Source organism: Erithacus rubecula, assembly GCF_903797595.1.
Source record: "Erithacus rubecula genome assembly, chromosome: 3".
Taxonomy (NCBI): domain Eukaryota; kingdom Metazoa; phylum Chordata; class Aves; order Passeriformes; family Muscicapidae; genus Erithacus; species Erithacus rubecula.
The window spans coordinates 12,453,909-12,481,464 of NC_136689.1; the positions used below are offsets into that span (position 1 = coordinate 12,453,909).

The 27,556-nt window shown below is 38.6% G+C and overlaps 1 protein-coding gene across 1 annotated transcript in view; it reads right to left on the bottom strand.

Moving 5' to 3' along the window:
- Positions 1-5,651: 5,651 nt before the first annotated feature.
- The window catches only part of CCNY (cyclin Y), a 118,376-nt gene continuing 96,471 nt past the window's right edge, over positions 5,652-27,556 (bottom strand). Inside the window, exons 8-10 of the mRNA XM_079301264.1 lie at positions 17,683-17,849; positions 14,341-14,503; positions 5,652-8,660 (exon numbers count right to left, since the gene is read on the bottom strand). Coding sequence (XP_079157390.1) covers positions 8,544-8,660; positions 14,341-14,503; positions 17,683-17,849 — 447 coding nt within the window. The 3' untranslated portion in view covers positions 5,652-8,543. The remainder of the gene's footprint in view (positions 8,661-14,340; positions 14,504-17,682; positions 17,850-27,556) is intronic.

Sequence of the window (27,556 nt, forward strand, 5' to 3'; positions counted from 1 at the left end):
TGCAGGAATTCCTGTCCCAGGTTGTGTTACTCAGATAGGCAAATCAATTTTCAGTTCAAGTAATGTGGCCCCTACTGTTCCTTCCAGTCTTCAGCAATTATATGATTCATCCCTCAGGCTTAGAGATTGCAACTCATCTAATGTTGATAAAGCAACCTAAAGTCCCTCAGGTGAGTTTAGTGTTTCAGGTCAACTCTGCCTCTGCACAACAGTAAATTATGAAACTTCCCTCTTGCCTGGCCCCTGACTTAATGCACAAACCTGACTAAATACACTGCTGAGGTATGTGCAGATAGACCAAGGAAAGCAGGTCAGGCTGGAAGGGACCCTGAACATCCTGGTCTAATGAAGGTGTCCCTGCCCATGGAAGGGGGTTGGAGAAAAGTGATCTTTAAGGTTTCCTTCTGACCTAAATCATTCTATGATGGCTACCAATTATCTGTGCAATCCAACACTAAGAGAGGCACTGCTGCTGATGCCAATATCCCATCCTGGGACAGGGAGGAGCCCAGCCAGGTGTGTTTAACACTGCCAGGAGCTCTGTCCAGCAGGCACATCCTGAGGCACCAGCACAGCACAGGAGGAGGCCAGGCAAGATGCAGAGACTGATGCATGAGATCCATGGCAAAACCAGCTGCAAATCTGTGATAGGTGAGAGGTGCACTGGGGCTGCCCAGTCAGACAGACCAATTTCACTTAACTGTGTGCCTTACCCATGTACTTGATAACACAAACCAGACCCACAGAATTCGACCATTTCAATGCCCAGTGGCAGCTCAGGCTTGCAGCTCCAAGGATGAGGATAAGGAACTGGTGGGATGGGAAGCCTGAGTTCCTCACCCACTTCTTCAGCCTGGTGCTGACTCAGCTCAAGGGCTTTTCCACTGCTCCAAGAGATCCTCTTCCCCCACCCTCCTGTATCACCCATCCTTTTATATTGCATTTCAGCCTGACTTCCCTGGGAAAGCACCTCAGGTCTTAAAGGGTTGATGGGATTGAGGCTTTCTGTTCAAATTTTGAGAAATCCTGCATTCAGGAGAACACAGGACATTTGGCAACAGGTGCTGAAACTGTTTCTAGGGACACTTTATTAAGAAGAAAAGCTGAGGGACATAGATACTCGAGTCTGCTCTATTTTTTTTTTTTTTTTTTTTTTGTTAGAAATCAAAACTACAATTTTATTTTTTTCTCTGCACCTCCAATCCTCCTCTGAAGCTCTCAGTTTATACTGAAAGTATTAGAAATTTCTAAAATTTCTTACAAATATTGGAAAACAGTTAAAAGTTCCTTGTTTATGTAACAGGATGAAGGGACAAGGCAAAAACCTGCAATCTTGTATCACTGGACTTACTTATTCTTAGCAAGTCAAAGATAAATGCATTTCTCAGGGGGAAAACAACAGGTTCAAATGACATTTTAAATAGTTACTTTTTCTATTACCAACTGCCATAGAAAATCCTTATCTAATGCAATTAAAACAAAAAATAAATGCTCACATGCATACTAGTACTGAGTTGTCAAGGAAAAGCTCAAGTCTGAAATTATAGAAAAAAATCTGAAATGGAAAAATTTAGATGCTGATTTGCTATATATTTTGGAGAAAACTTAAAACTTACTGCCCTGGTTCCTTTTTCTAGGAGAAAATTATTTTCAAAAAGGTTGAGGGGAAAAGTCACAGCTGGGAATGAGATATCTGAGCACAGAGTTTCAGCTAACACACAGTTCAGCTATTTGCACACCTTAAGGGGCAGAACAACTTTGTTCTGCCACATGCCAGCAAAATAGAGCAGAACAAAAAAAAACCTTTCTGATGTACCACAATGACAGGTCAGCACAGAAAAGCTACAATTTCATAGTCTAGATTTCTCACAGGTCAGAAACACTGACAATGTTCTCACTGGGACTCATGATTAAATGGGGAAGCAAAAGAATCAGGCCAGGCCTTTGATCGCTGAAGCTCGGAGTCAGGGTGGCATGACCACAATTTCTCTAGACAAAGTCAGTACTGCTGCTTTATGCTTTGTAGTATTTATTTCTGTTCAGCTGAAGGAACCATTGATCCAAAACCTCAAATCAGGCAGATCTGGAAGATCACCTTATTCAACAGCATCCAAAATTATGGAGAAACACCCAACTGTTTTCCTAGGTTACAAGAACATTCCTCTAGCTTCTCAGAGGACAGACTTAGCATAGCTGCCCTATAAAGCCCTGGTAGAGAGCACATTCAGACTGTGGACTTGCTCCCATGGCAGAATGCAAGGTACATACCTGATGGCAGTAATAAGTTAAATATTTAACATTACAAATACTGGTGGTGATTTACACATTTTAACTACTCTTACTTTTGTGCAATGATGTAAACTGGAAGATAATTTTCCATCTCTGTTCAAAACTCTGCAGAGCAAAACTACTGTAGCTACAAAGGACTTGGGGTTGAGTTGTTATTACTGGGGGATAGGGGGTGGGAGGTTGTTCTCTCTGCAATTCTTCTCATCTTCCCAACCTGTGACTTCAGAAGTGTGACTGGCACATACTGAGCTGTCACAAGCAGGAGACTCTCCTTACTTAATGTTCATACTGATGAAGCCCCACAGCAGCAGCAGGTTACCCCCTGCAGCTTATGTACTTAACAGGAATTCTTACTACTTTTTTATTTCAAGTTTATTTTGTGAAGCCTAACTTCAAGTGTTATTGATTATATTCTAATACTTAACAATGTGTACTAAGTTTTTGCCTACACAGGATCACCTTTTACTGGAAGGCCACAAAAGGAAAAGGATGGAAGTATTACTATGGAAGTAAGGTGACCACCAATACTTTTCAAACACTGAAATTGTGCACCAACATCAAGATACTTCTGCCATTCAAAAGCTTGATGTTCAAGATTATTTGGTATCTGCACTTTACATGTACTTCTGTACCATTTTGCTCAGTACAGCTTGGTGTCCCTCCTCCCCAGATCTATGGCAAAACACTCTGTATATCCTGTTCCACTGAATAATCCCTTAAACTCTTTGCCCAAGAGATTTAACACAATCACACTTCTCGAAGTATCATCAATGCCTTTTGGTTTTGACAGGATAGAAGGTACATTTCCCCATCTTTATTTCATGAATTATTTTTTAAAAATACACAATTGTGGCTCATAGCCCTTCCAGCACATCAATCCCTGTATTTTTGGTCTCCTTTTTCTACAGCAGAATGCTTCACTTGCCTGAAATACATGAAAGAGAAGATTGTGGCCACAGGATGATCTGTAATATAAGACAGCAAGGATATCAAGCTGCCAGTTCCCAAGATACTGTTTCCATGGAGAATAATTTATATTAACATCTAAAATACAGGGGCATGAAAACCCAGAGCAGTGAAGCATGAAAAACTACAGCTAAGAGAAGAATTAGCTCTGTACATAAGTGTGCTGTGGAATCTCTTACATGAAGGTGATGTCTTAGTCTAATGTCTGTTTAGAGAAGTCCTCATGTCACATGAGCAAGTTTTCACCTGTTTTTTGAGGATTCACTTCACTGCCAGTAAATTCAATGGGGTGTCAGTGCTAGTCCCAGACATCTTCCAGCTTCAAAGTTTTACTGCTTTAGTTTCCACAGCACCCCAGTCTATATGTCAGAGATCGAGGAAAAAACATCTGAAACTAAATCAGGTACATTGGGAAATTGTATTTTACAAAATACAATTTTTGACATTTTGTTATTATTTGCTGTTCTCCATCTCTAGAGACCTCTGACATCTTGAGCTTTACCAACTCTTAACAGAGATTCTGGACAACTCATAGGTATATAACCAAATTTCACCACAACAAGAAACTTGCTAAGCATATCATCATCAAATGATATCTCCAGGTGTAACAGCTGAAAGTCTCTGCTGATAATACTGAAACACATTATACATGGTGAAAAGAGCATGAAAAAACAACTCTTTTTTCACACCAAATTGCATCAGGCCAACTATTCCAGAAGGGACACAAGAAATACAGTCTACTTGTCCTACTCTGCGCATGCCTTTCTTCATTTTGCCATCTTGTTGCTTCCTTATTTAGTGGGAAAAGCCCAGTGATCCAGGCCAGGCAACAAATAAACTCAAGCCTGGCTTTCTTGGCTATAGTCATAGAAAGGCTTGATTTGGAAGGGATCTTAATTTAGTTCCAATTCTCCTGCCATCAACACTTCCAGGCATGGGGCATCCCCAGCTTGTCTCAGCAACCTGTTCCAGTGCCTCGATGCCCTCAATGGAATCAGTCCTTTCAAGCTTTGGTTCTGCAACTCACCAATTACTTTTTGTGGATTCCCATAAGATCCAGAAAAGGAGGTTCACACACACTATGAAACAATCCTTTTCAGCATCGTAATCTATGTCTATTACTATTGTTTTCCTCATGAGCAGCAGCTTTTCTTCTAAATTGTTTCCCTCTTTAAAACATTTTCACAGAACGATGGTCGCTACCTATCTGCCATCATTACCTTCAGTTTATGCAGCTCAGTCTCACCAGGCCTGTGGTTTCCTCCAGATGGAGTTCAGTTGATGAGAAGAAAGACAAAAACAGCAGAAAGACACTTACTGAATTCTGGGTGTAGATACATTTCCACATATATCTAGGTGCACTCACACAGGTATGTTTGTGTTTATAGCTGAGCCGATTTCTCAGAACCCATTAGAGACACTAAGTGGGAACTTCACTGCAGAATAGGCAAATGTTGCCAATAATTGCCAATTCAAGTTTAAAAGAGGTCTGATTACAGAAAAATATGTTTTACACAAAGTGAGAAAAGTGCTAAAAGCTAAGCTGAGTGGATTCCACATGAAGACCAAGAAGAGGCAGAGAGCAACACGAGTCTGCAGTGATGTGCAGCACTTCAGGTAGGAGTTTAAACACATCACTGGGAAATGAAATGCTCAAACTAAGGATGACTGTAAATAATTTGTTGCTTCAGGAGTTTAAATTTTGGGGTTTTTTTCTGCTCTTTCAACTCCTCTATTCCCCTCCCATATACTGCTATTTTTATACATAGCCAACACTACCAGATGTCATTTTGTAATCTACCACCATTACACCATTGCCCTTTTCAGATTAGGTTTTTGTTATTTCTAATCTTTTATACCATAGCTAAGGTTTCTGGCATTAGGGAAGCTGGAGAGAAAGGTGTTAAAACACAGTTCAGACTCCATAAATATAAACAGCAATTATACAATATATGCTAATTTCTCTCTAAGAAAAATTCCAAAACCCTTAACAAGATAAAGTCATTACCCTGCTACCGGATGGAATTTTGTATATTTTTAACAAGAGAAAACATGCATATGCATCATTTGAAGAGCTGACTGGTTTGTGGAAGGTGATTTGACCCTTTTGTTTTTGCACTTTATCCCATGACTCCAGTGCTCTCAGTCCCACATGACAATGTCTGTCAGAATGATGTATGTCACTGACAAACAATGAAATACAAACAGCTAACTAAATACAAACAGGTCTGCAGATGGAAAGACAAATTACGGAAGCAACTCTGGGCTGCATATGGATGAATGATTAAAAACCTTACAAGATGCCTTTTTCAAATATTGATCCAATTATCAATGCATAAATGACCAAACAAGTGTCCCACTGGCTCAACATACAAAAATAATTCATTAAGACAATGATGCTTGAAGGGACAGGTTTATTGTATCTCCTACACCTTTTCAGTTCTGAGCCGGTGACCAAAGCAATAATGAAAACCTTAATCCAGAAAACATTTACAGCAAAACACAATGTCTTTGTGCTGTTAATTAAAATGTTATATGGTTCTTCTCCCTTCTTACATCTCCGGTGATTCTCTAACTTTGCAATGGTATTTTCCATACAGTAATGCTGAAAAAAACTACACTAAACACAACATAATCCTAAATAATAATTCGTTTTTAATTATCTGGTACAGAATACCTTGCAAACAAAAGACACTTTTCAGATTTACTGACAGGTACTGTATTTTTTGGCAACCCTGGAACAAACCAGAAGAAAAAGCAAAGAATTATTCTATAACCATGAGGGAAAAAAACATCCATCTAAATGCAGAGGATTCATATGGTAAAACTAAAGAAAAAATCCACACTTACAGCAGATTTTTTTTTAATTCTTAGTGCAAGAAACATAACCAAGTTAATCACAGAATCAGTACTAATTAAGAATATGGAAAATTCTCCTATACAGAGGTAGAGTCCAGTGCACAAGGCTAAAACGATATTCAATAGTCTAAACAAAGACTGAGCCAGGTTTTACGGAATCCACTTTTTAAAGTATCAGACTGTATGTACATACATACAATAAATAGACTATACAATCTTTAAAGTAGTTTAATAAACTTCACAAAAATTATAGTAGATGCATTGATATCTTTACATAATCCAAAGTTCATATCTCTATCACCCAGAAATGGATAAAACCAATATTCCTGATATCAAGTTAAATGGAAAATAGTTTAGCAAAGTGTTGATAAATCAAAATATTTTTCATATTTTAAAGCCTAAATTTATGCTTATAAAGGATGAATTTCAAATGCTCTGAAAATGTTCCTTTTGATACTATCTGTAAAGAGGTCTCAAACGCTGTAATTTTTTATAAACACTTGCCTTACATTCCATGTTCAAGGGAAAAATGGACTTGGATACTCACAGTTCTGATGCATTGGCACAACAAGAAGTGACGAGAATTAGATTATTTTAAAGGCCCAAAGAGCATCAGGAGAATTAATGGACAAAGCCTTCGTGTCTCAAACTAAACAAGTCCCATGGGAAAGCCAAGAGGAAACCGTGTGGTGTCACAGCTGCGCTGCTGCCGGAGCAGCGTCACTCTGGGGACAAGTGTGCACCCCTGGCCCCAGGCTGCCACAAGCCCATAGGGCTCAACAACACAAACATGGATCCTGCTGGGTTACAACAGTAGTGCACAAACTCTGCTGCCATTCCCTTCGGTGATAGTCGCAAGGACAGATTGCAGGGAACCGAGAGCTTTCAGCTGTGTCTTTCTAAACTGCAAAAAAAAAAAAAAAAACCAAAAAAAACCAAAACCAAAAAATATACCACCACAACTGGGGTAAAAAAAAAAAAAAATCACCCTGCGGTGTTTTGAAGCAAATATGCTTGTACTGAGAAATTATTTTGTATAAAAGGTTCTTACAACTGCCAAGGGCGAACAGCCACAGTAAGAGCAAAATTATAATAACAACAGAGGAGTTTAATAATCCAAGTTGGAAATTATATTCACAGTTCAGTTACTTTTAATTTCTATAAGCACCTACACTGAAATACATGAGGGTTTGTATTTTAGCTTCCAAATCAAATCTCCTTGTGACAGATACCTTGTTAAGATTTCCATTCTGCTCTTCTACAGGCCTTCTCATTTGAACAATTTTTTTTATTATTTTTTATTTTATACAAACAGGCTCACTTTGATTTAAAGTAAACATATAAAAATTGAGAATATTGCTTGCAACAATGGACCTGGAGGTGAAGGAATGAACTTGTCAGGCCATACAAAAAAAAAAATTTCCTTCAAAATGGATGAATTCTGCTAAATTTCTAATGCTATGAAAATCTTCAAAAAGGATCACAAGATCTGTTGCAAATTTCAGAGATTTGGCCCAAGTCTTATCATCATCGTCATCATCATCTCAAGACTTTAACAGCTGTATCTTTATATTATGGAAAAATAAATGATTCCAAGAACTCAGGAAGGCACACGCACCCAAGTATACCATAAATAAAACACATCATGAAATTACGAAGATCTTCTGATCCCTGTACACACTTTTGGTTCAGCACTATGGTCAAGTTCTCTCTTTCAAAATACAATAAAAGGCATACAAGAAATGTAACATATGCATAATAATTAAGAAGAATAATGCTAATAAGACAGGTTACAGAGAAAAGTGCAGTGAAAAAACCCAACGCTATTTATTCAGGGGCTTGTGCTACTGTAAATACAGACTTTGTATTTCCTGCTGTGCAAGGGGAAGAATTTATCCTGGGAAGCAGCAATGAGGAATGCAAAAAAACCCCAGCAACAACAATAACAACAACAAAAAGAAGATATTAAGAGAAACCTTTAAGATGGAACTCTCCCAACGTCATTCCTCTAGTGCACAGTCATCTGACTACATGGGTTTTTTTTCATGCTGCCATTTCCCTTCATGAGTACAGTATAATAGAAAATGGCAGAGTTCTCAAATATTCTTCTGCCTCTACTTCATTTTTTTGTTTCTTCTTCCAAGCACCTGATTTGCTGTTTCCTCATAAAAGTGTAAAGCTGTTAGTGGAAGTTAGAAAATAATTGTTGCCGATCTTCTCTCCCGAACACCGATTTCTCTCCATTTCTCCTTCCGTTAGGCATTTCACTCGTGTGCTACACAATGGGGAGGCACTGTAAAGGCAGCTTGACAGATTTAAAAATAAAAAAATCAAAAGTCTTTTTTTCTTTATCCCCCCGCCCCCAGCCCACTCTGAAAAAAATGGATGGATGAAACAGTACGTCTGTAGGAATATTCCAGTCTCCTCTGTTAGGAGATAATTGCAGGGGACCATCTAACCACAGTCAGATTGTCAGCACTGACCGACCGTTTCTTTGCAGCTTTCCTGAAGTCCTTGTATTTATCTTCACACAGGCGAGAAATGGCCTGCAAGAGAAAGGATGAAAAAAAACCTCAATTGCACTGTCCACTAAATGCAGATTTTTACACACAGGTGAAATTACAAAGTCACTTCATTAAGCAGAACACGTGAAGACATTATCCTCCAGTCCTACTTTTCATTTCATTAGTCTTGGAAGGAAGACTTGCATTGTCTTGGCAGCTTCATGAAGGACTCAGCACTCCCCAAGCCTTTTCTTTGCAAGTGAACCATCACAAACCTCACTGAGGGAGCTGACAATGCTTATCCATTTCATCCTTCATAGGAGAAAAATTGTGCAAAACAGAAACTGAAAGTGTATTTGGAGAATTTAAAAACTGAGTGACTCCTAAATTTTTTATTTCCTGAAAATCTTGTAGTAATTATATTTTTTTCTGCTCATATATGGTCTTCCAGAACATTCACCCTGCTTTGCCTCCTGAGCTGATGTTAACTCAACTTTAAGAAGCAGATGATCATTTCTATGTGACCAGGCTATCTTATATAATGCCAGAGGGAAATGAAACTCATATTCAGAATAATTCAATTCACATTATAAATACATCATCATTTTTAAACCTTTTGAAGAGGGAGACAAACATTATTCATTGTCAATTCCTTTTATGCTACACTGGAGTTAACGTTTATTCTGTTTTTAGAGAAGTTTAAAAATAGTATTTATTATGGACCTCACATGCATGAATTTGCTCTTCCCTAAAATAGCCTGTCTATTAGAGCTCATATGGCTAGGACAGGCTGTGGCTGGCATCAGCAGAGATGTTAACTCTGGCAATCAAACTGCAGAACTGCAGAGAAAGCTCACTGCAAGGAATACCCAAGGTCAAATTCAAAAATACAACAAACTAAAGCAGAATTTTTTATTTACCCAGGAATCCTTTCAAGTTGTGCCTTAAGACGTTTAATAAAGAGTACTGTGCAAACAAACCGAGTGGAAGTGTTTGATTATAACACAAGGCAATACAAATAATTAAACATCCTGACTCCATGGATCATCATTTTCCTCTCTTGATCTTCTATAGCACAGCAAGTTGTAGCAGTGAAGAGTCCTTTAATTTGAATAGTCCTGCAAAGACCAGAGGCAGGTATGGCAGAAGCACACAACTCCTACATCTGAGAACTCATTCACCTAATGCTCTGGTCAAGCCTGCCACAAAACATCATTAAATTAGAAAACAAAACAGAACTAAACAAACTCAAACCCCCAAAAACCTACCAACACCAAGAGAACAGTTGCTACTTTCCAGTCAAAAATTGCATATTTTTTAAAGACTACTCTTGAACACAGTTTTCCTTCATGGTCCACATGAAGAGAACAATAGAATAAAATAACTCAAGTATTCATATTGCTTTTTAGACTGCAACTACATTCACCTAAAACTGTTTAATAAAATTTTACTTAATTTGACCAGGAACTTGATGGAGTAAGAGAGTTTATGCAATTTAATCAGATTTAAAATTCGATAGGTTAAAAATGTTTATCCATGAAATAATGTGCCAAGGCATGGCAGGACAAAGGGGTGTAATGAGGTGGAGCTCAGCTTCTTTCAGCTGCCAAATCAGACCATTACCTTAGGCACCAAACAGTCAGAGAAGGTAATCACTTCAAAATTGCATGTGTGACACAGGAAAATTTCTGTTCTGGCACTTGGTCAGACAAAATGAAATGTTGCTTGGAAGTGGTACTTAATATTTGGCATCTCTAGGCTATGCTGATGAATCATATGGATAAGAAACACACTGCCATTTAAAGCAGCTCTGTATCTAAAGATGCCTCTTCATTTGCAAGTAAGTTATAAAATCAACATTTGGAGCATACTTGGCAAGGTAGTTAGTCAACCTCAGTATAACATATGGGGAAAAAGACAAAAGCAGAAAATTGTAAATATTTATTATTGTCCTTCAGTTAAAATAAATTAAAATAGTTATAATCACCTTTCTATCATCTGATAGTTCTGTTGCTTTTATTGCCAGAAAAATAAACCAATTTTGACAGTTGCAAGCAACCCCTTCTCATGTCAAATCAAAACATTCTTAAAAACCAGCAACACTAATCCACCATGAGAAATTTTGTAGGACTTGTCTGTAATGTATGTATTCAGCTAGAATGTATACACATGTATATTGTCCCATTATATCCATGCATACAGAACTGAAGTCAGTTCCTCTGCTGAATTATATGACTCTTCTAGAGATTCCATCACTGGAGGAGGGGACAAGTAAGGAGAAAGAAGGCTGGAGAATACCAATAGTAGTAGTAGTAATAGTAGAAGTAGCAGTACAAATTTTGGCTGCATGCATATTTGTGCAGGGCAGGAAAGCAGCACAGCTGATTATGGGCTCACTATCAGGAATGCACAAAGGCACAGACTGAGTGCTGCACACCCTCCAAAAACTGATAAACCAGAGGAAACTTAGCAGGGACAAACAGCAGGTGGTTCCCCTTAATTTATAAAGCATGAGAAAAGCACAATTGCTTACCCCTAAAACCCAAAAAGGTGAGTTTTGGTCTGTTTTACTCTTCCTTTTCTTCCTGGATTTGAGGGTTCTGAACATACAGAACTGCAATCGAGTCATTGTGACACTTGAAAGCTGAAGAGGTTTAAAGACACTTCTCTGCTTGTAACTTACATATTTTTCTCCTGGTTTTGTCTGTTTGATCTATGGGACTGTATCTCTTTAGTGTCAAGAAAACAGCACATATTTCAAAGGGTTTGAACTATGTGCTCAAGTACCATCCTAACAATAAAGATCTCAGACAACATGTAGTCAGTCAAATTGGGAATGCACTAATGAATGCTCTTAGAAAATCTAACCTTGAAACTAGCACAGTGCTAAGATCACAAGCAGCAACAGGACAGACACATCATGTCTACTTAACCCAAAGATGAGCATCTGACTCATATTTAGCTCAGTACATGGGATAAAAACCAGGTGCAAGAATAGGAAATTACGAAATAGTGGGTTAAGGCTGTACACCCGACAACCTTCTTGGCAGAAAAATTCCCCCATATTAGAACACAGTTCTCAGGAAAAGCAAAGGAAGCCTTGACATTTGACATAATTAAAAGGAAGAACAAAACACACTATAACATATGCTATTTGGAACAAACAGCATTGGCAAGTGGACAGACTGGATGATCTAATGGAAGTTTATTTGCCATTTTTAACTTGTCTGATTCCATAGAACAGGGGGAAAAAAGCCAAGAGGGGCCATAAAAATGGTTTCAGGCTACTAGGTGGTCTGGTATAACAAATTCAGAACACTATTCCACAGATAACTAAAAGGTAAAAAAAAACCCCAACTTTCATTTTGTCATTTAAAAGACAAAGCTACTTTTAAAGTGTCAATTGTGAGAACATTCAATAAGAGAAAATATCCACTGCAGATGCTGGAGAAAGTGATGCAATTTTTAACAAGTACTGCAATCTCTTGTAACACCTCTAAGCTCATGGATCTTGTCCAGAATTTCCTTTTGATGAGGTACATTTCTTGCTAGCCTTGTCCTTGGTCTTTTTAAGATGCATTTTTTCATCATCATGGGTATGTGAACTTCATGATGTTTGCAGAAATTGCAATGCAGATTCTGCCATGTCAGATCTAATGCTTCTGCTTTAGATATAAAAAAAAAATAGCTTTAAAATACAAAAGTAGCAAAAATTTCTTATAATACACCTATTTCTCTACTCAACACCTTTTGTGATCTCAAATGCCAGTAAGTTGCTTTAATCTTAGGACTGAGCAAGATCCTTTTAGTTTATCACACAAGGCAAATCCTTCCACTGCATGAATACATTTGCTGTGAGGCTGTTGTCTTTCATCACAGACTGCAGCTTTGCTCTCGGTATCAAAAATATCACAGTCTGTGTGGTACTACATCTACTCCACTTGACAATCCAGGCAACTGTTTAAAAACAGATACTCTGGTCTGAACAGCACACAAGAGACTACAGAAGTGCTGCAAATGCATTTTGATGACTCTTGGCAAGCTAAATGCTTAACTGTGCTCAGGGAACTAGGCTATAAATTATGCTGTCAAGTAGTTTCAAGGGCACACTAATGACAACCACGTACTGCCAGGGAACAAGGCAGTTCCCTTCCTTCTGGCCACAGAATATAGAGGCAAGGAGGTGGCAGACCAAGCTGGTTTCACAGCAGACACTCTTCCTCTGCCCTGAAGACATCCTCTGACTAGCAGGGTTATTTACAGCCAACTTGTGCTAGCAGCTCAAAGCATGCCCAATGGGGAAATTTTTAATAATACAGATTTATTGAAAAAATATTCCATTATTTTTTTTTAAATATGTCTCTTTTTTTAGCTAGTACAGAAGAATTACCAGTATTCTCTGGCTATTTACAGTCATTTCCCATTTTTCTTTTCTTCTAAGGTTTTAGGAGCCATCATTGTTACATTCATTTGTAACCTGCTGTTATACACTGTGTGTGATATAGACTGACAGTTTAAAGAAACTGTGGGCTAAATCAAAAAGTAATTCACTTAATTTTGATATATATAATGGCACTTACTATCAAGATGCCCATAGCTCAGTAAAGCATCTCTTTTCAAGTAAGATTACAACCCAAAAGATTTTTTTTTAATATTTTGTCTAATGTTAATAAAATCTGATACAAATTTAGATCACACTCCATACAGAGAATGACATTCTTATGGGAGCTACCTATGAAATTTAGGAAGAATATTTAGAAAGACTGAGAAATACAACATAAGTGAAATTTGTTTTGATTCTTTCTCAACCACTTTTAGCTCCCATTAAAGTCACAAACAAGTCAATTAACCTTCCCACGCATCATTTCCCCCCACAAAAACGTGCACAGAATTGCCTGACTGTTCTACAGGAGCTCTAGAGATTTCACAACATGCAGAGCTCAGTCTAACCCACAGGCAAATAACCTCCAGTGCAAAGATGTTATGTAACTGAAGATGTGCCCTGTTAAAAGCAGCCAGCATCTAATGAAAATTTCCAAAATTAGTAACAAAATGCACATCCAGTGCAATAATGCCCATATTTGAAAAACATATCAGAAAAACCAGGAAAAATATGTTGCAGTCTTGTAAATTAGCTGATAATTTAAATTCCTCCAGTGTCTGTGGTATTCACAGTATTTCACAGGTCCAGACCATCCGACAGTGCTTCTGGCATATGGCATATCCAGATCTCATAAGCATTCATGAGTTATTCACTAAAGGCATGTGCTCATTTCTGTTCTCCCTTTACTGAGGAAACACCATGGGAGATAACAAACATGGATCCCCATAAAACTGAGCACTTGCAGATAAGAAGAACACGGAATAGCTATTTTCAGCAGCACTTGTTAATATTCTGTCATTGAAGGTGGATAATGAGTTTTAAGAAACCAAATGAATGAACAACACTAGACTGCAAATAGAATTACAAAAATTGTGGGTACATTCACAAGGCCAAAAAAGGCAACTACAGCTGAAAAGAAAGGTATGAAGCAAATTGGGTCAAAAAGCTGTCCCCACAGCCATGACACTCAAAGCATAAAAAACCCCATTATGAAAATCAGGCTCATGATATTCTAATATCTCATGGGAGAATCTGGGAAGAGATGGGAGAAGGGAAAAACAGCACAAATTCCCAAACCCCCTATATATTTAACACTGAGCAATCTATAAAGAGCCTTACCTCAAGTTTATATGCCCTGTCCCTGCTGAGGGGCTCCAAGGGAAAACTCAGGTTATTTGCTTCTGCCAGGGAACGCAAATCGAAATAATACTTGGCATAAACACTGGAGGGAACGTTAATATTGAACTGTAACAGCTCAAGAAACTGGCGTTCTAGCTCGTTCCTGTGGGAAGAAGATAAACATGGAAACATATTTCAGACTGTGCACTCTGAATATAAATTTACTTTAAATTGCAAATGGTATAAGCCAAGTTCATGTTTTATTCCTGCCAGATGCAATTATCCCATCCTAAGGTTTGACCTTCCTTACCAAGTTGTATCAGTGTAATCACACCAGTGAGGAATATGAGAGATGCTGCCCCTTGCAGCTGCTACTGCAATGCCAATCAAATCCAGACACAAAGTTTTGCTAGTGAAAGGGCACCTTTATCAGTTTAGCTAACACAATTTTGGAAAGAAAACCTAGCAGGGAAAAAAAATTTCTCGTAGTTTCTGCTTTACCTCCACTAGGTGGGTCTGCACACACAGCTATGCCACAACACAAATACACACACACCCCTGCCATAAATTTCTCAGGCTCCTCTCATAAACGCTGCAATTTACTGTAATGCATAAATTGCTGAAGAACTTATTTACTCCCTGCAGCTCTTCATAATCAACTATTTAGAATTAGTCATGGGAAACCTGAATTTTTCATCATACTCTCTTTATGAGCAGAATAAAGCAATTTTTCCTTTATTCCAAAATTCACAGTGGTGATCACAAGTCTTCCAGTACCTAACCCAAACATGTTCATCAAAATTCCTCACAGGAACAGAGCTCCTGTTTGAGCTCTCACTCTATAAACTTTGGTTTAAAATTACATTATTACCCACACCAATACATTAAAAAGTACATTGAGAAATAAGCCAATTTACAAAATTAAGGACTGGAAATTTTCATAAATTGCACAGTAATCAGATATCATGCTTAATATTTATGCAGGGACATATGATACATCCAAAACAGTGATTTCAAGATATGAGAAATTTAAAAAACATAATGGGTGGTGAAAGCCATCACTGTTTGCTGAAGAGCCCAGAGACTGTATTGCTGTGCTACCAGTGGGCATTGACTGATGAATTATATTGTCTTTAAGTTACATCTTGACTGCTGTGCAAGCATGCAAGGAATATTAAATAGAAGCAGCATAGTTGGCAATAAAAGAGGAATGAGCTGAAGATAAAAAGTACTGGTACAGTGGTTTTTCAAAAATGAAATATTTTTCTCCTCATTCTTTAGCCTTATATAATTCTTAGATCATAATCATTGTCCTTCCTTATCCTCACTCTGTGTGTCAAAACTGCTATGTTTACATAATGATAAATACTAATTAATACCAAGAGACTAACCAGAAGCTGGATATGGAGTCTTTGGCTTAAATTCACATTGTTGAAGATTCCAACTTAAAAATCCAAGTGAAAAAGTTACACCTTAAGGTGTCTATAAATAGAAACAAAATATTACCTTTACATGTCCTTTTATCAGTATAAAGATTGTACATTCTGCAAGCTAAGCCTAAAATTTTATGCTAATTGATGATATAAAGCCTATTTTACTGGCATAAGACATTGCCTTTTGAAGAGCACCCTCAAAAAATCTCGATACACAGCCTCAAGGTTGGATCAGCAGATTAACTACAGATCAGAAAGGACAAACACATAAAAATATTTCTGATTAAACTTATGTAATTTAACTAACTACCATACTCATCCTACCCCATACACCTCTCTCAGACAGAAATTCAATGTAAGGCCATACATGACTACAGGTACCCATTGCACTTCAGTCCTCCCAAGTTCTCTGCTCACTTTTAAGACACAGTTCACTGCATTGATGCTGACTTATAAAACTCTGAAAAGTCTGCTTGATGTCCTGCAAGACAGTTGTGCTGAATGATTCACACAAATTAAAGATTTTGACCTAGAGTTCTTCTGCCTTATTAATACAATTAAAGGCCCTCTCTTGCTTAGAGCCAGACACTTCAAAATCATCATACTGTACTGTTCCAGCTAACTGAAAATTAAAAAAAAAAATCCACCACATACCACATTGCAGATAGGAGGAACACCAAATTTGGAAAAACTGACAGCAGGAATATAAGCACCAGAATCTTTGCTGGGAGATTCACATGGAGACCACCAAATACATATAGAGAGCTCAGGCTCTTCAGAGGCCTCTGGGTTTCCAGTTTGTGAGAACTCTAAAATCTTTTAAGGGTAAGAAGCTCAAAATCTTGAGGACAAGGACCCACCACAGTCTGGCTTAGGGAATGTGCAGTGCAGAAAGGGGCAGATGTTGGCACAGGCAAGTACGGGTGTTACACAGCTGAAGTGCAGCTTCTAACAGCAGCACCATCACATGTGTTTGTCAGAAACAATAACCTCTCTTTTTGTTTCCTTTCACACCACCTTCAAGAAAAGCCCTGAGAATCAGCAATTTTAAACCTCTCATTTATAACCATTCCTGGTTAATTCTCTCATATGGCACAGTGAAACCTGTGACTCTGCTTCAAGCTGTTCAGCACTTCAGCTCATGTCCCAGCTTCAGGAACACTTTAAAACCACCCAGATTTGCCTTGGAGGAGAAGTGAATGGAGGGAGGCCCCTACTGCTACTAAATACTCAAAAAGCATGAGAAAAGGATCGAGGCAAAAAGTAACTTTGCAAAACCACTTAGATTCCACTCAATCAGTTAAAGAACCATTAGCAAATTATTCTTCACAGAACAATATTGCACACAGAAATGTGAAGGGCCTGCTTTTGGTTCCTGTCCATCTTATCTTCTTTTATTTTAGAAACCTCATTCTGTCTGGATTTTTACATCTTGGAAACTAATTCAGCAGGATACTGGGGGAAAAAGATCAAAACCCAAAACCATTTTTAATAAAGGCAATAAATAAATGGGTGATCATCTAAAGGCCATTAAAATAACTTCCTTTCCTGTCTAATATGTCCATCTACATCCACATGGAGAATTAGCATGACAGTAAATCATGAAGGGAATACATGCAGGCTTACTGGATGTGGGGACTTTTATCAAACCATACATTTAAATATTCTATAGATCTGCTTCCATTATTGTGCATGAATATCCCGTGGTAAAATACACTTCAACCAGAAAACAAAAATAATTCATGTCTTCTATATAAGCAGCTGTTAAGCCGACCTCATACCATCTATCAGCATTCACCACATTTGGATACAACACAAATATACAAATATAATCTGTGAAAAAACTTCCCACCACCCTCACAGACACAGATCTTGGCATTCACTGACAAGATGAACAAACTGCACTCACATGTCTTCGACGGTGATATCCTTCAGGATCTGGCAGTAATCCACGTTCCACACTGCCTGGTCATCCCAAACTTTAGATGCCAGTAGAATTGCCCCCAGTACTATTCGCTTCCAGTTTGCTGGACAAATATCTATCTCTGCATAAGTTAAGAGTCTTTCAAGATATACCTGTGGAAAGACATCAAAATCAAGGCTTGATCTATTTTGCTATGAAGTAGAAATAAAAAAGAAAACTATTCCCATTCCAGCGATTCTAAAACAGTAATCTGCTTTCAAGAAGATTATTTTATTATAGGAGTTAATGCCAGGCTCAAAACTGGATGTGATAAATCCACTTTAGTTGGCCTTTGACTTCTGATCCTATTACCTATTTCAAGAGGTCAGACGCCAGACTCCTAAATACACAATCTCTTCTTTAGCTGTGATTTCCCCCTGCCTGCCACCCTAAAGTTGCAGAAAATATTATCTTATTATACTGTAAAACAAAATGCCACTAATTGTTAAAAAAATTTGTTTTCCCTCTTAATGAAGACAAAATATTATTTAAGCACAAAATTCCAAATTATGTGTCAAGCCCGTTACTGAAGATGGAAGTTTGACTTATTACTTAGTGGATCATTCTGCAAAGACATTGATGTACAAAATAATGTATTATGAGACTGCAGAAACACAAAGCTCAGTAAGAAGGTGGCACATGGGTCTCCCTGGGTCTGCACTACCTGGGGGCTCTGCAAAACGCTGTCTTTTGCTTTCCAGACAGCCTGTGTAAACAAGCTCCCTACACTCTATATTGCACAAGGCAATTTGTCAACTTTGCAAGCAAAAGTGCTCCTTGAATAATGAAAATACAGCATTCCCTGGAGTCATCCCTGGGAAGCAAAACACTTCTTTAAAGCAATATACTAACACTGGGAGCTTCATAAGCAGGGAGCATATGTAAGCTGTAATATCATGCCACTCAAATTAGCAGATGAACTTGCTTCACATCAGTGTAGAATTTGACTCTCTACTGTTAATGTAAAACTTTTAAATCTCAACTTTTCACATCCAGCAATAGTAGATTTAGAATGAATACTCCACATTTATAGATATATAAAGCATACAAAAATCAGAAAATATATCCTTTCTTATGTACAGCTCTAACTTAGAAAGAGAGAGAATAGAAAAACAACTAAGTAAGGATTTTGTGGGGGCTGAAATTCAAAGGTACTTAGAGAAGAAAATGTAGACAGATAAGAATTATATTTCAAGGAAGGACATAAAATCATAGAACAGTTTTGCATGGAAGGACCCTTAAAAGCCATCTAGTTACAACCCTCCTGTGATGGGCAGGAACATCTTTCACTAGATCAGGTTGCTCAGAGTCCAATCCAGCCTGGTTTTGAACACCTCCAGGGATGGGGCACCAACTTCTATGGGAAACAGGTTCCAGTGTCTCTCCACCTTCACATTAAAGAATTTCTTCCTAACACATAATCTAACTCTTTCATGTTAAAGCTATTTATAGCCCTTGTCCTATCACTAAAAACTCTCATACAATGTTCTTCTCCAGCTTCCCCATGAGCTTTCTTTTAGTATTGGAAGACTGCTGCAAGGCATCCCCAGAGGCTTCTCTTCTTCAGGCTGACCAGCCCCAACTCTCTCAGCCTGTCATGGCAGAGCTGCCCCAGCCCTGGTCAGCTTCAGAGTTCCCTGCTCTGGTCAGCTTATCATCCTCCTCTGGACTGGCTCCAGCTGATCCATGTCCTTCTTATGTCAGAGACCCCAAAGCTGGATGCAGCTGAGGTGAAGGGAGCAGAGGGACAGGCTCCCTCCCCTGCTGCCCACAGTGCTTTGGATGCAGCCCAGGACACGTTTGGCTTTCTGGGCTGTGAGAGCACACTGCCAGGCCACGTCTAGCTCCTCCCCAGACAACAGTTCCAAGTTCTTCTTGGCAGGGCTGCCCTCAAGCCATCCTCTGTTTAGCCTGAATTTTGTGCTTGGGGTCACTGTGACCCACAGGACCTTTCAGCTGGCCTTGCTGAACTTCATGAGTACTGCACAGGCCAGCCTCTCAAGCCTGTCAAGGTCCACCTGCACGGCAGATGAAATTACACCTCAGGAAAAAGGCAGCATAAACCTGCCACTACTTCCCCACCAGCACATACTTGAGAAATCAGCATTAAAAATTAAATAGGAGTTTGATAAGACTCTATTCCTACACCTACTTCATTACCATATTGATGCATCTTCCAATAGCACGTTGAGGGTTGTGAAAAATCACTCTTGCTTCCTTGGTGATAACTTGGCTTGACTCCAGACACACAGTTTGCTGAAACGAGGCTCTTTATCATCTCTTAATAAAACTGAGGATGATAAACAGCTCTCCATGAGAAAGGCACTTAGTGTAGCTTTCAATTCCTTTCTTGAATATACCTTAAATGAGTGTTTTATTTTGGCCACTTGCTGTGGCCTCCTTTATTCAGTCTTGGGTTTTAAGTATATGTTCATGTCAGAGAAGACAGAAAAAGAACAAGACTACTTGCAGGAAACACTTGTAAAAGTTTAATTAGGTTCTCAGTCAGGGTGAGGAACCCACTGTAATCTAGGATTTGGGAGACATTAGTGTAGGTCTTCAACTTTTAATCAATCTCAGCCAGCTACACACACAGTCTTCCTTGTAGCTCTCCCAGAGAGAACCCATTGACTGCAGATCAGGAAATTTAGGCTGGTACACACTTGAGCTCTCGCCCTGCTGATGTAGAGCAACCTCATAACAGCAGCACACACAGAGCCAAATAAGCTGCCTCCAATGTAAACATGCCAAAGTTCATTATTTCTGATAAATGGAGCTGATTTCATTTCAGAGCACACAATGTCCTAGTGGGACACAGCACCAGCCCATGATGGGACAGCAGAGTGGGACAGGTAGAGTCTGCCATGCACTCACTACTGCAGGGGGTGCTTCTGGCTGCTGTGAAGATGTGCTGAATCAGGAGAGACTTTGGGAGCAGGGCCAGGTGGCTCTCAGCCTGTTTGAAGAGGAAGGCTGGTGGGGTGGTTAATCACTACACCACTCATCCCAAACAAACTCATGGCTGGTGGGAGAACACCACCTGCTCCTGCTGGCAAAATCCAGTGAGTCTTCCCACACACACAGGGAGGCATGCTCCACCTCATTAACAAAAAAAAAAAAAAAAAAACCACTGAAAGTGCTGGTCCTGTAATGGCAAACGTGAGATATGGAAATACCATTTGTATGCAATTATGTCTACACAATCAACAGTATCTTAAACACAAGGGTCATTTTCTTAAACACGGAGTTTGCATCAAACAGACTGGGATTTTGAGTGTACTATGTGGTTCAGCATATTTGTCTCTTGTAATGAATTTCACTGGCCTAATTTTCAAAAGCAAAACACTTTCTAATCTTTAGATTTCTAATCTATATCTAAGATTATATATCTTTCTATATATCTTTAGAACTTTCTATATCTTTAGAACTAGCTGCTATGAAGTAATACAAAGCTGAATTTTAAAAGGTCACAATAGAAATGAATATTACAACTTGCATCCCCGAATGCTGGAATAAATTTGCTTATATGGCAAAAGATAAAAAATACAGGAGAAACAATGTGAGAAACACTGTTTTTCTTTCTTTTTTTCAAACATAAGTCTAGGAACTATCCCTCTTCTTGATTATTTTGGCAGGCGTTCCTTTATGGAACTAGAACTAAAGAGCTTTTAGTGTCCAGAGGTTAAAATATTATTTGCCTCCACCAACTTTTAACAGCTGCATCCAAGCTCAAAAATGGAACAAAAGTTTAAAACAAGTTGAAGCTGCTGAACCATTGTTGCATTGTTACTGCTTCATCCTTTGCAGTGCCTGAAAGTAAGCTTTTGAAACAGAACTTTTCAGTACTTCTGTATTAAACATTCAAAAGATAAATTCCCAAAAGATTCAGATTTATTTTGCCTTAGTTTAACTACTAGTTCTGCTCAATCACTTTCATAGCATCCAAGAGCAATCTTCATCACATTTATCATTGTCCATCAGTTCTGTGACTGTATGTATAGATATTTTTTACAGGTTGATAACAAGACTACTTATACAAACTCAAGTTGCTGATGTGACATGAGCAAAAACTTTCAGTGGCTTCAGTCAAACAACACATACTTCTGAATTCTTTCCAGCTTGCAAAGAACAAATACAACTCAGGGTTATTAAAAGCAATATTCAATATTCAACAACTACAATATTCAAAACTCATTTGTACCATAATTCAAATCCTAGCTGAAATGAAAATACAATTCTGATTGGGAAAATGTCAATGGTCATTGGGCTGTCAATATATTTTTATTTACAAACTCAATACCTCACAGTCTGGTACCTCCATTATAGCTCACATCCTGCATTTGGGAATGAACCACATGATTTTATATGACTGTCAGTCCAACAAGCTTTGATGGAGAGCAGCTGCACCTCACTGGAGACATTTCAATAACTAAGGCATGTCAGAAGGCACACTGCTTAGAGTTAAGACTTCAAAGGAACCATATTGCATTATTATTTTCCATCTCTTCCCACAGACTAAAACCAAGATTTCACAATGACTGACCTTTATACTTGGAGTATCAGCAAATAATTATTTAATCATAAGTGAAACCAATTTGGTGATTTGCCTCTGTTAAAAATTAATTTATCTGAATGAAAGAGACTTTATTTCTACTAATTAAATAAAATTACCACTCCATGGGTATAGATAATCCCACATTGGCTGGAAGTTCAATGAACTCTGGAGAGGTTCATTAGCTTAGATGCACCACAGGAATGTAGTTAAATGGCTTCCAAAGCCATTTCAGGTCCAGCAGAAGTACAGAACTGATTTGTTTCAGTACATATCCTCAGCTCTTCAATTTGCCAGACCTTAAACAACTTCATGCTGACCTATTTTGGATGCCTCTGATCTTGACTCCCAGGACCTGGTCTTGCAGTGGCATGCTGAATAGCATTAGGCCATCTATTATAACCACTAGTCCTGAGGGGCTTTTTTTATCCACACACAGAACTGTAACATGGCACAAACTATCAGGATCAGCAACAGCATCCAAGGCCCAGCAGTGCTGCTGCAGCAGGGCCACTGCTGAGCTTGAACTAATCCTCAGGGTGGTTATTTGCAGATGGGTGAATCCATCCTGCTCTTCCCAAGTGTTTAACAGTAACTAACCACAGCACCCCATGTTGTCCCAGTTATCTAAGATGTCAGCTCCCCATGATCCTGGATAGCTGAGAGTTGGTTATACAACATCCCAATCAACAGAACATAAATCGTTTGAAGAAACTGAAAACTAATGATAGCACCAAATAGTTCAGTTTTAATTAGTGTGAAACAGCATCTCATGTTTCCCATCTCAGAGGATATTATAGCAGACTTTGGACATTATATAATACATTCAATTAGAAAGAAAAGTTAAAATACTGGAGAAGATTTCTTCATCTTTTTTCCTCTCTTCAGGAGCATATATATACCAAATATGAAAGAGCCAAATAATTTCATTTCAATAATTCACAATCACAAAAACTACTCATATTTTTTTAAAAACTATGTGGGTTCTTATAGAAGTTTTGCCCTTTTTTTGTTACTTCATCTTGAAGCTGTCAACATTAACTTCCAATACTCCCCTGATACCTCTTATCACACTGGAGTTATGGTCTAAGCACTAAAAATACAGTAGTTCTATTTTTAGGCTTCCCTAAAGCAATGGAGAAGATTTTCCATGGGGGTTATGGAATTTTCATCATCAGAGAAACTTAAAACTCAACTGGTCAGGGCCTGATCAGCTTGGTTGTGCCTTGAGAAAAGGCCAAACCAGACATGACCCCTAGAAGTCCCTTCCAACCAAAATCATTATGCAATTATATTTGAATGCAGTACTAGAATTTCCTTAGTGCCACATTAAGAGGTCAGGAGTTGTGTGTTGCCCCCAAGGAAGTTGACTGGAAGTCTCAGCACACTCAAGCAATGGGCAATTACTGAGGAATGTCACTGACATGACTAGAATAATTCTGAATTTTGAAGTAGCAGCAAGAGCAAAACATTATCTTCTTCCATGTGGTTTCTATATGGCTTTATGTCAAATTCTATCTTTATTTTACCAATAAAACTAATGGCTTAAATTATTTCTCACTTGCTTTACATTTACAGAAAGGAGACAATGGCCTTGCTATTTTAATTACTATAATTAAGAATCTACAAATTAATCTTTACTTGCAAACGCCTCGTTCCTTCCTTCCTCAGGTAACCTACACTGTAAATTGCAGGAGCACAGAGTAACTAACAAAGATATTTCCATCCCAACATACTATGGAGAAATGCACAGTCATCTCTCTCTAATGAGAAAACTTCAGTGTGTCACAATGCCTTGAAACTGAAATGGAAAAGATTTATGGAAAAGATTATAATTGGTAGCGGGTCTCACACAGCCAAATCACAGCTCTAATCCAATCACTAAACTGCCATATGCTCTGCTCCAAGCTATCAGCCAGTTCCCTACCACGACTCTCCAGAAATAACTGTGGTTTGCAATTGCCCAGCTGGGCATTTAAAATATTCTACAAAGGTCTGGTGCAACCCATTTGGTGGAAAAGGACATCATGCTGTTGTGGTCCTTGCATTTTTATTTCTGAGACCAAATGGTGAAAAGAAGCAACAAAAGCAGTCACAGAACTATAAAAAAAGGTTCACAACTGCAAAGTACCATTACAGATATTTATAGAAAGCATGAAGGGTACTGACAAAAAAGCCACACATCTCCAAGTTTGCCCCCTAATTTACTCTTTTGAGACAAATACCTATAGTCCGTGTCAAATGCACTCCAACTGTTAGGCAACATTGACTTTGCAGTCTAAAACTGGGATCAGTATCCATTCCTTGCCCACACAGAAGCCCAGGAGGCATCTGGAGACACACACTCTTTGAATGTCCTCTTGTGATTTAAAAAGAATTCCCTCAGTCCTCACTTTAGTTGTTCTCTTTTCATTAAGTGTATATCCCAGCAACTCTAAGGCAGGAATTCACAAAGTGGATGTGTAAGTATTAACTGATAATCATTTTTGTGTTGTACAACAGTCTGCATTCAAACAACAAGAATAATCCTAAAATCAGGGACCAGAATCTCCTTATCCCACCAGCACCCAGAGCTCAGGTTCCTCCTGGCCTCCTGCAAAGGGCCCCCTGAGCCATGTCCAGCTACCAAGGGGCTCAGGATGGACAGCACAGGTCGAGGAGCCTTCTCTCTACACCTTGGAGAGCTTCTTCTGATGTGTCCAGGTGCTGGGCACCTGCCCAGGAATGCCTGAAGGGCAGGGCAAAGAGCACACCAGCAACAGGGGATACACACAGCCCTGCTCAGGGCTCCTTACACAAGCCAGAGCCCAGCCTCACTGCCTGGCCTTGCTCACACCCAGCCACACTCAGAAAACAAGCACTGCTTTGGATTGCACTCCAGGGAAAGCTGCATCCTCCCTCAGCTGTGTAAAGGCTGGAGGTTACACTGGGTCAGCAGAAAAGCACCTCTGCAGATCAAGTCTCTCTATGGATTCTGGACACCCTTTTGTGTTTTCCTTGCCTTTTAAACAAGTATCAGATTTTTTTATACATCAAGTGAAATACACTTTTTAAATTAAGTATTTTATCAGCATTCAAAAGTAAAAATATCCTAGCGAAAAGAAACCAATTAAAAAAAACTTTCTTCATTCCTCCAAATACACAGAAAACAAAACAAAATTCTCTGCAAATAGAATAATTTTCCCAATACAGCCCACCACTATTCTCTCTCTACCTAGTTGCCAAAAACGTGGCCACAAAATACAGTAAGAACTCAGGAACATCTGGCTGGATTAATTAAATCCCTATTTTCATAAGGAAAATTTATTCTTACATACTTCAAATTTCAAATTTGCTAATATCAAATCCCCTCAGTCACACAATGAACTCTGTAAAGTATTCCAAAAGCATGCTCCTCTGAACTTCTCAGAATAATTCAGCTCATGTTTGTATTTACATATCACTGTATCTGATCAGTCTACAGCATACAGATCCAGAATATTTGCAAACGCAAAATGTGTCCTCTCTGAAACCACTAAGGACACAGAAGTATATTCAAAGAGCCTTAAATTTGGCCTATTTGCAAAAATCTCAGAAAGTCATGCCAAGGCAAAGCAGAAAACTTGGAGCATTCTGCTCTTCAGGTCTAGCTCATAGGATTGCTTCCACAGAACCAAAGAACAAAGCATAAATATTAAATTCTCCTGACATGCAAGCACTGTATTCTTTTCCTATTCATATGGGTAACACTCCTGTTCACATTTTTATTTGCCATCCAATTAGCAGATTAACACAAGTACAACTTTCCACCTCTGCACTGGAGGAGATGCTAAAGATGAGACAGGCATTTCTCAGTATTAGCAAAGGTGGGAGCACTCTGGGGCAAGAGAGACTTTTTTCAATAAAGTCACAGAATACAGTTATCCTGCTCACTTGGGCTAGAACCACTAGTCACAAGCTTTAAATTGGCAAAACAATTCTTAAAACTAATTTTATTCTTATGGTATTATTTTATTAATAAATAATGTTAATTAGTATTTAATTGTTTCAACCTGAGATTTTAATTTTCCACCTATCAGTATGGGAAATCTCTTGGCAGCTCTGGAGGCTATGTGAAAATTAAATTTTTTGTTTAATTATAAATTGGTTTTGCTGCAATAGTGGAAGCTTTAATTGAAATATTTTAATTAAGTGCTTGAAGCCACACAATGCTGGCTTTTTCCTGCAGAATAGCTTATCTCAGTCTGGAGTTTCACATTTACTCAGCTTCTGTGTTGAACACAGCCTGCTGCAGAACTAATTGTTACTGCTGCTTTTACCTGGTTAATGCATGTACCAAGACAAACAGTGGGTACATTCAACCACACACTTCAGACCATGTTAATAATGTGGGCAGCAAAAAAGGGTGCTTAGAACTGTTTAAAAATAATTAGAGTGAGTGAAAGAAAGATAAAACTGTAGCATCTTGTTCAAAATGCCTCTGATCCCCACACTTCCTGCCTTCTGGCAACCCTCCCAGGAGGAACAAGTGGCAGACAGGGCTATCAGATTGCTCTCTGATGGACAGCCAGACTGTGGCAAAACAAAAACTCCAGCAGGGAATGCTGATCTCTCCTTCCCCAGACAGGATATCAAAACTGAAAGCACTTGCAAGGTTCACAAATAGCAGTATCAACATTATTAAGATTTCAGGAGTGTGGGAAGGGGGAAAGGGTCGATTGCCTTTTCACAGATTAGTTTCCACACATGAGTATTTCAAAAACAACCCAATCTGTGTCTGGGGCCCCACCTCATGGCACAAATTAATAAAGAAATGGGATCTAGAAGTACAGAGGAAGCTGAGAGCAGCAGCAGCAGAATTTCACACTTGTAAAACACTATGTGTATAAACTCTGAAGGTTTCTGGAAAGAGGGGTCAGGGAGGTACCTGACAACACAGACAAGAATAGCAGAATGGTAAACACTAACCACCAAATCTATCCATGAATATCTGCATGGTTGTTTTGAGAACTAGACTATAATACATTTTCTTACAGAACTAGGTTATTTACCATTGTACTGGGTAAAAAAAAACCAAAACCAAAAAACAAGTCACCTATCTTCAGGCAATAACAACTATGGAAACTGCTTCTGCAACATAACAAATTAACTAAAAACATTTATACTTCATTGGAGATCACACCAAAAGAGTTACTTGCAAGGAAACCACACAAGAACCAGAAGAGGTGAGAAAGTTGTTGTATAAGACTTGAAGGGAAGAACCTCCCATGCATTGCAGTAACAGAAAGG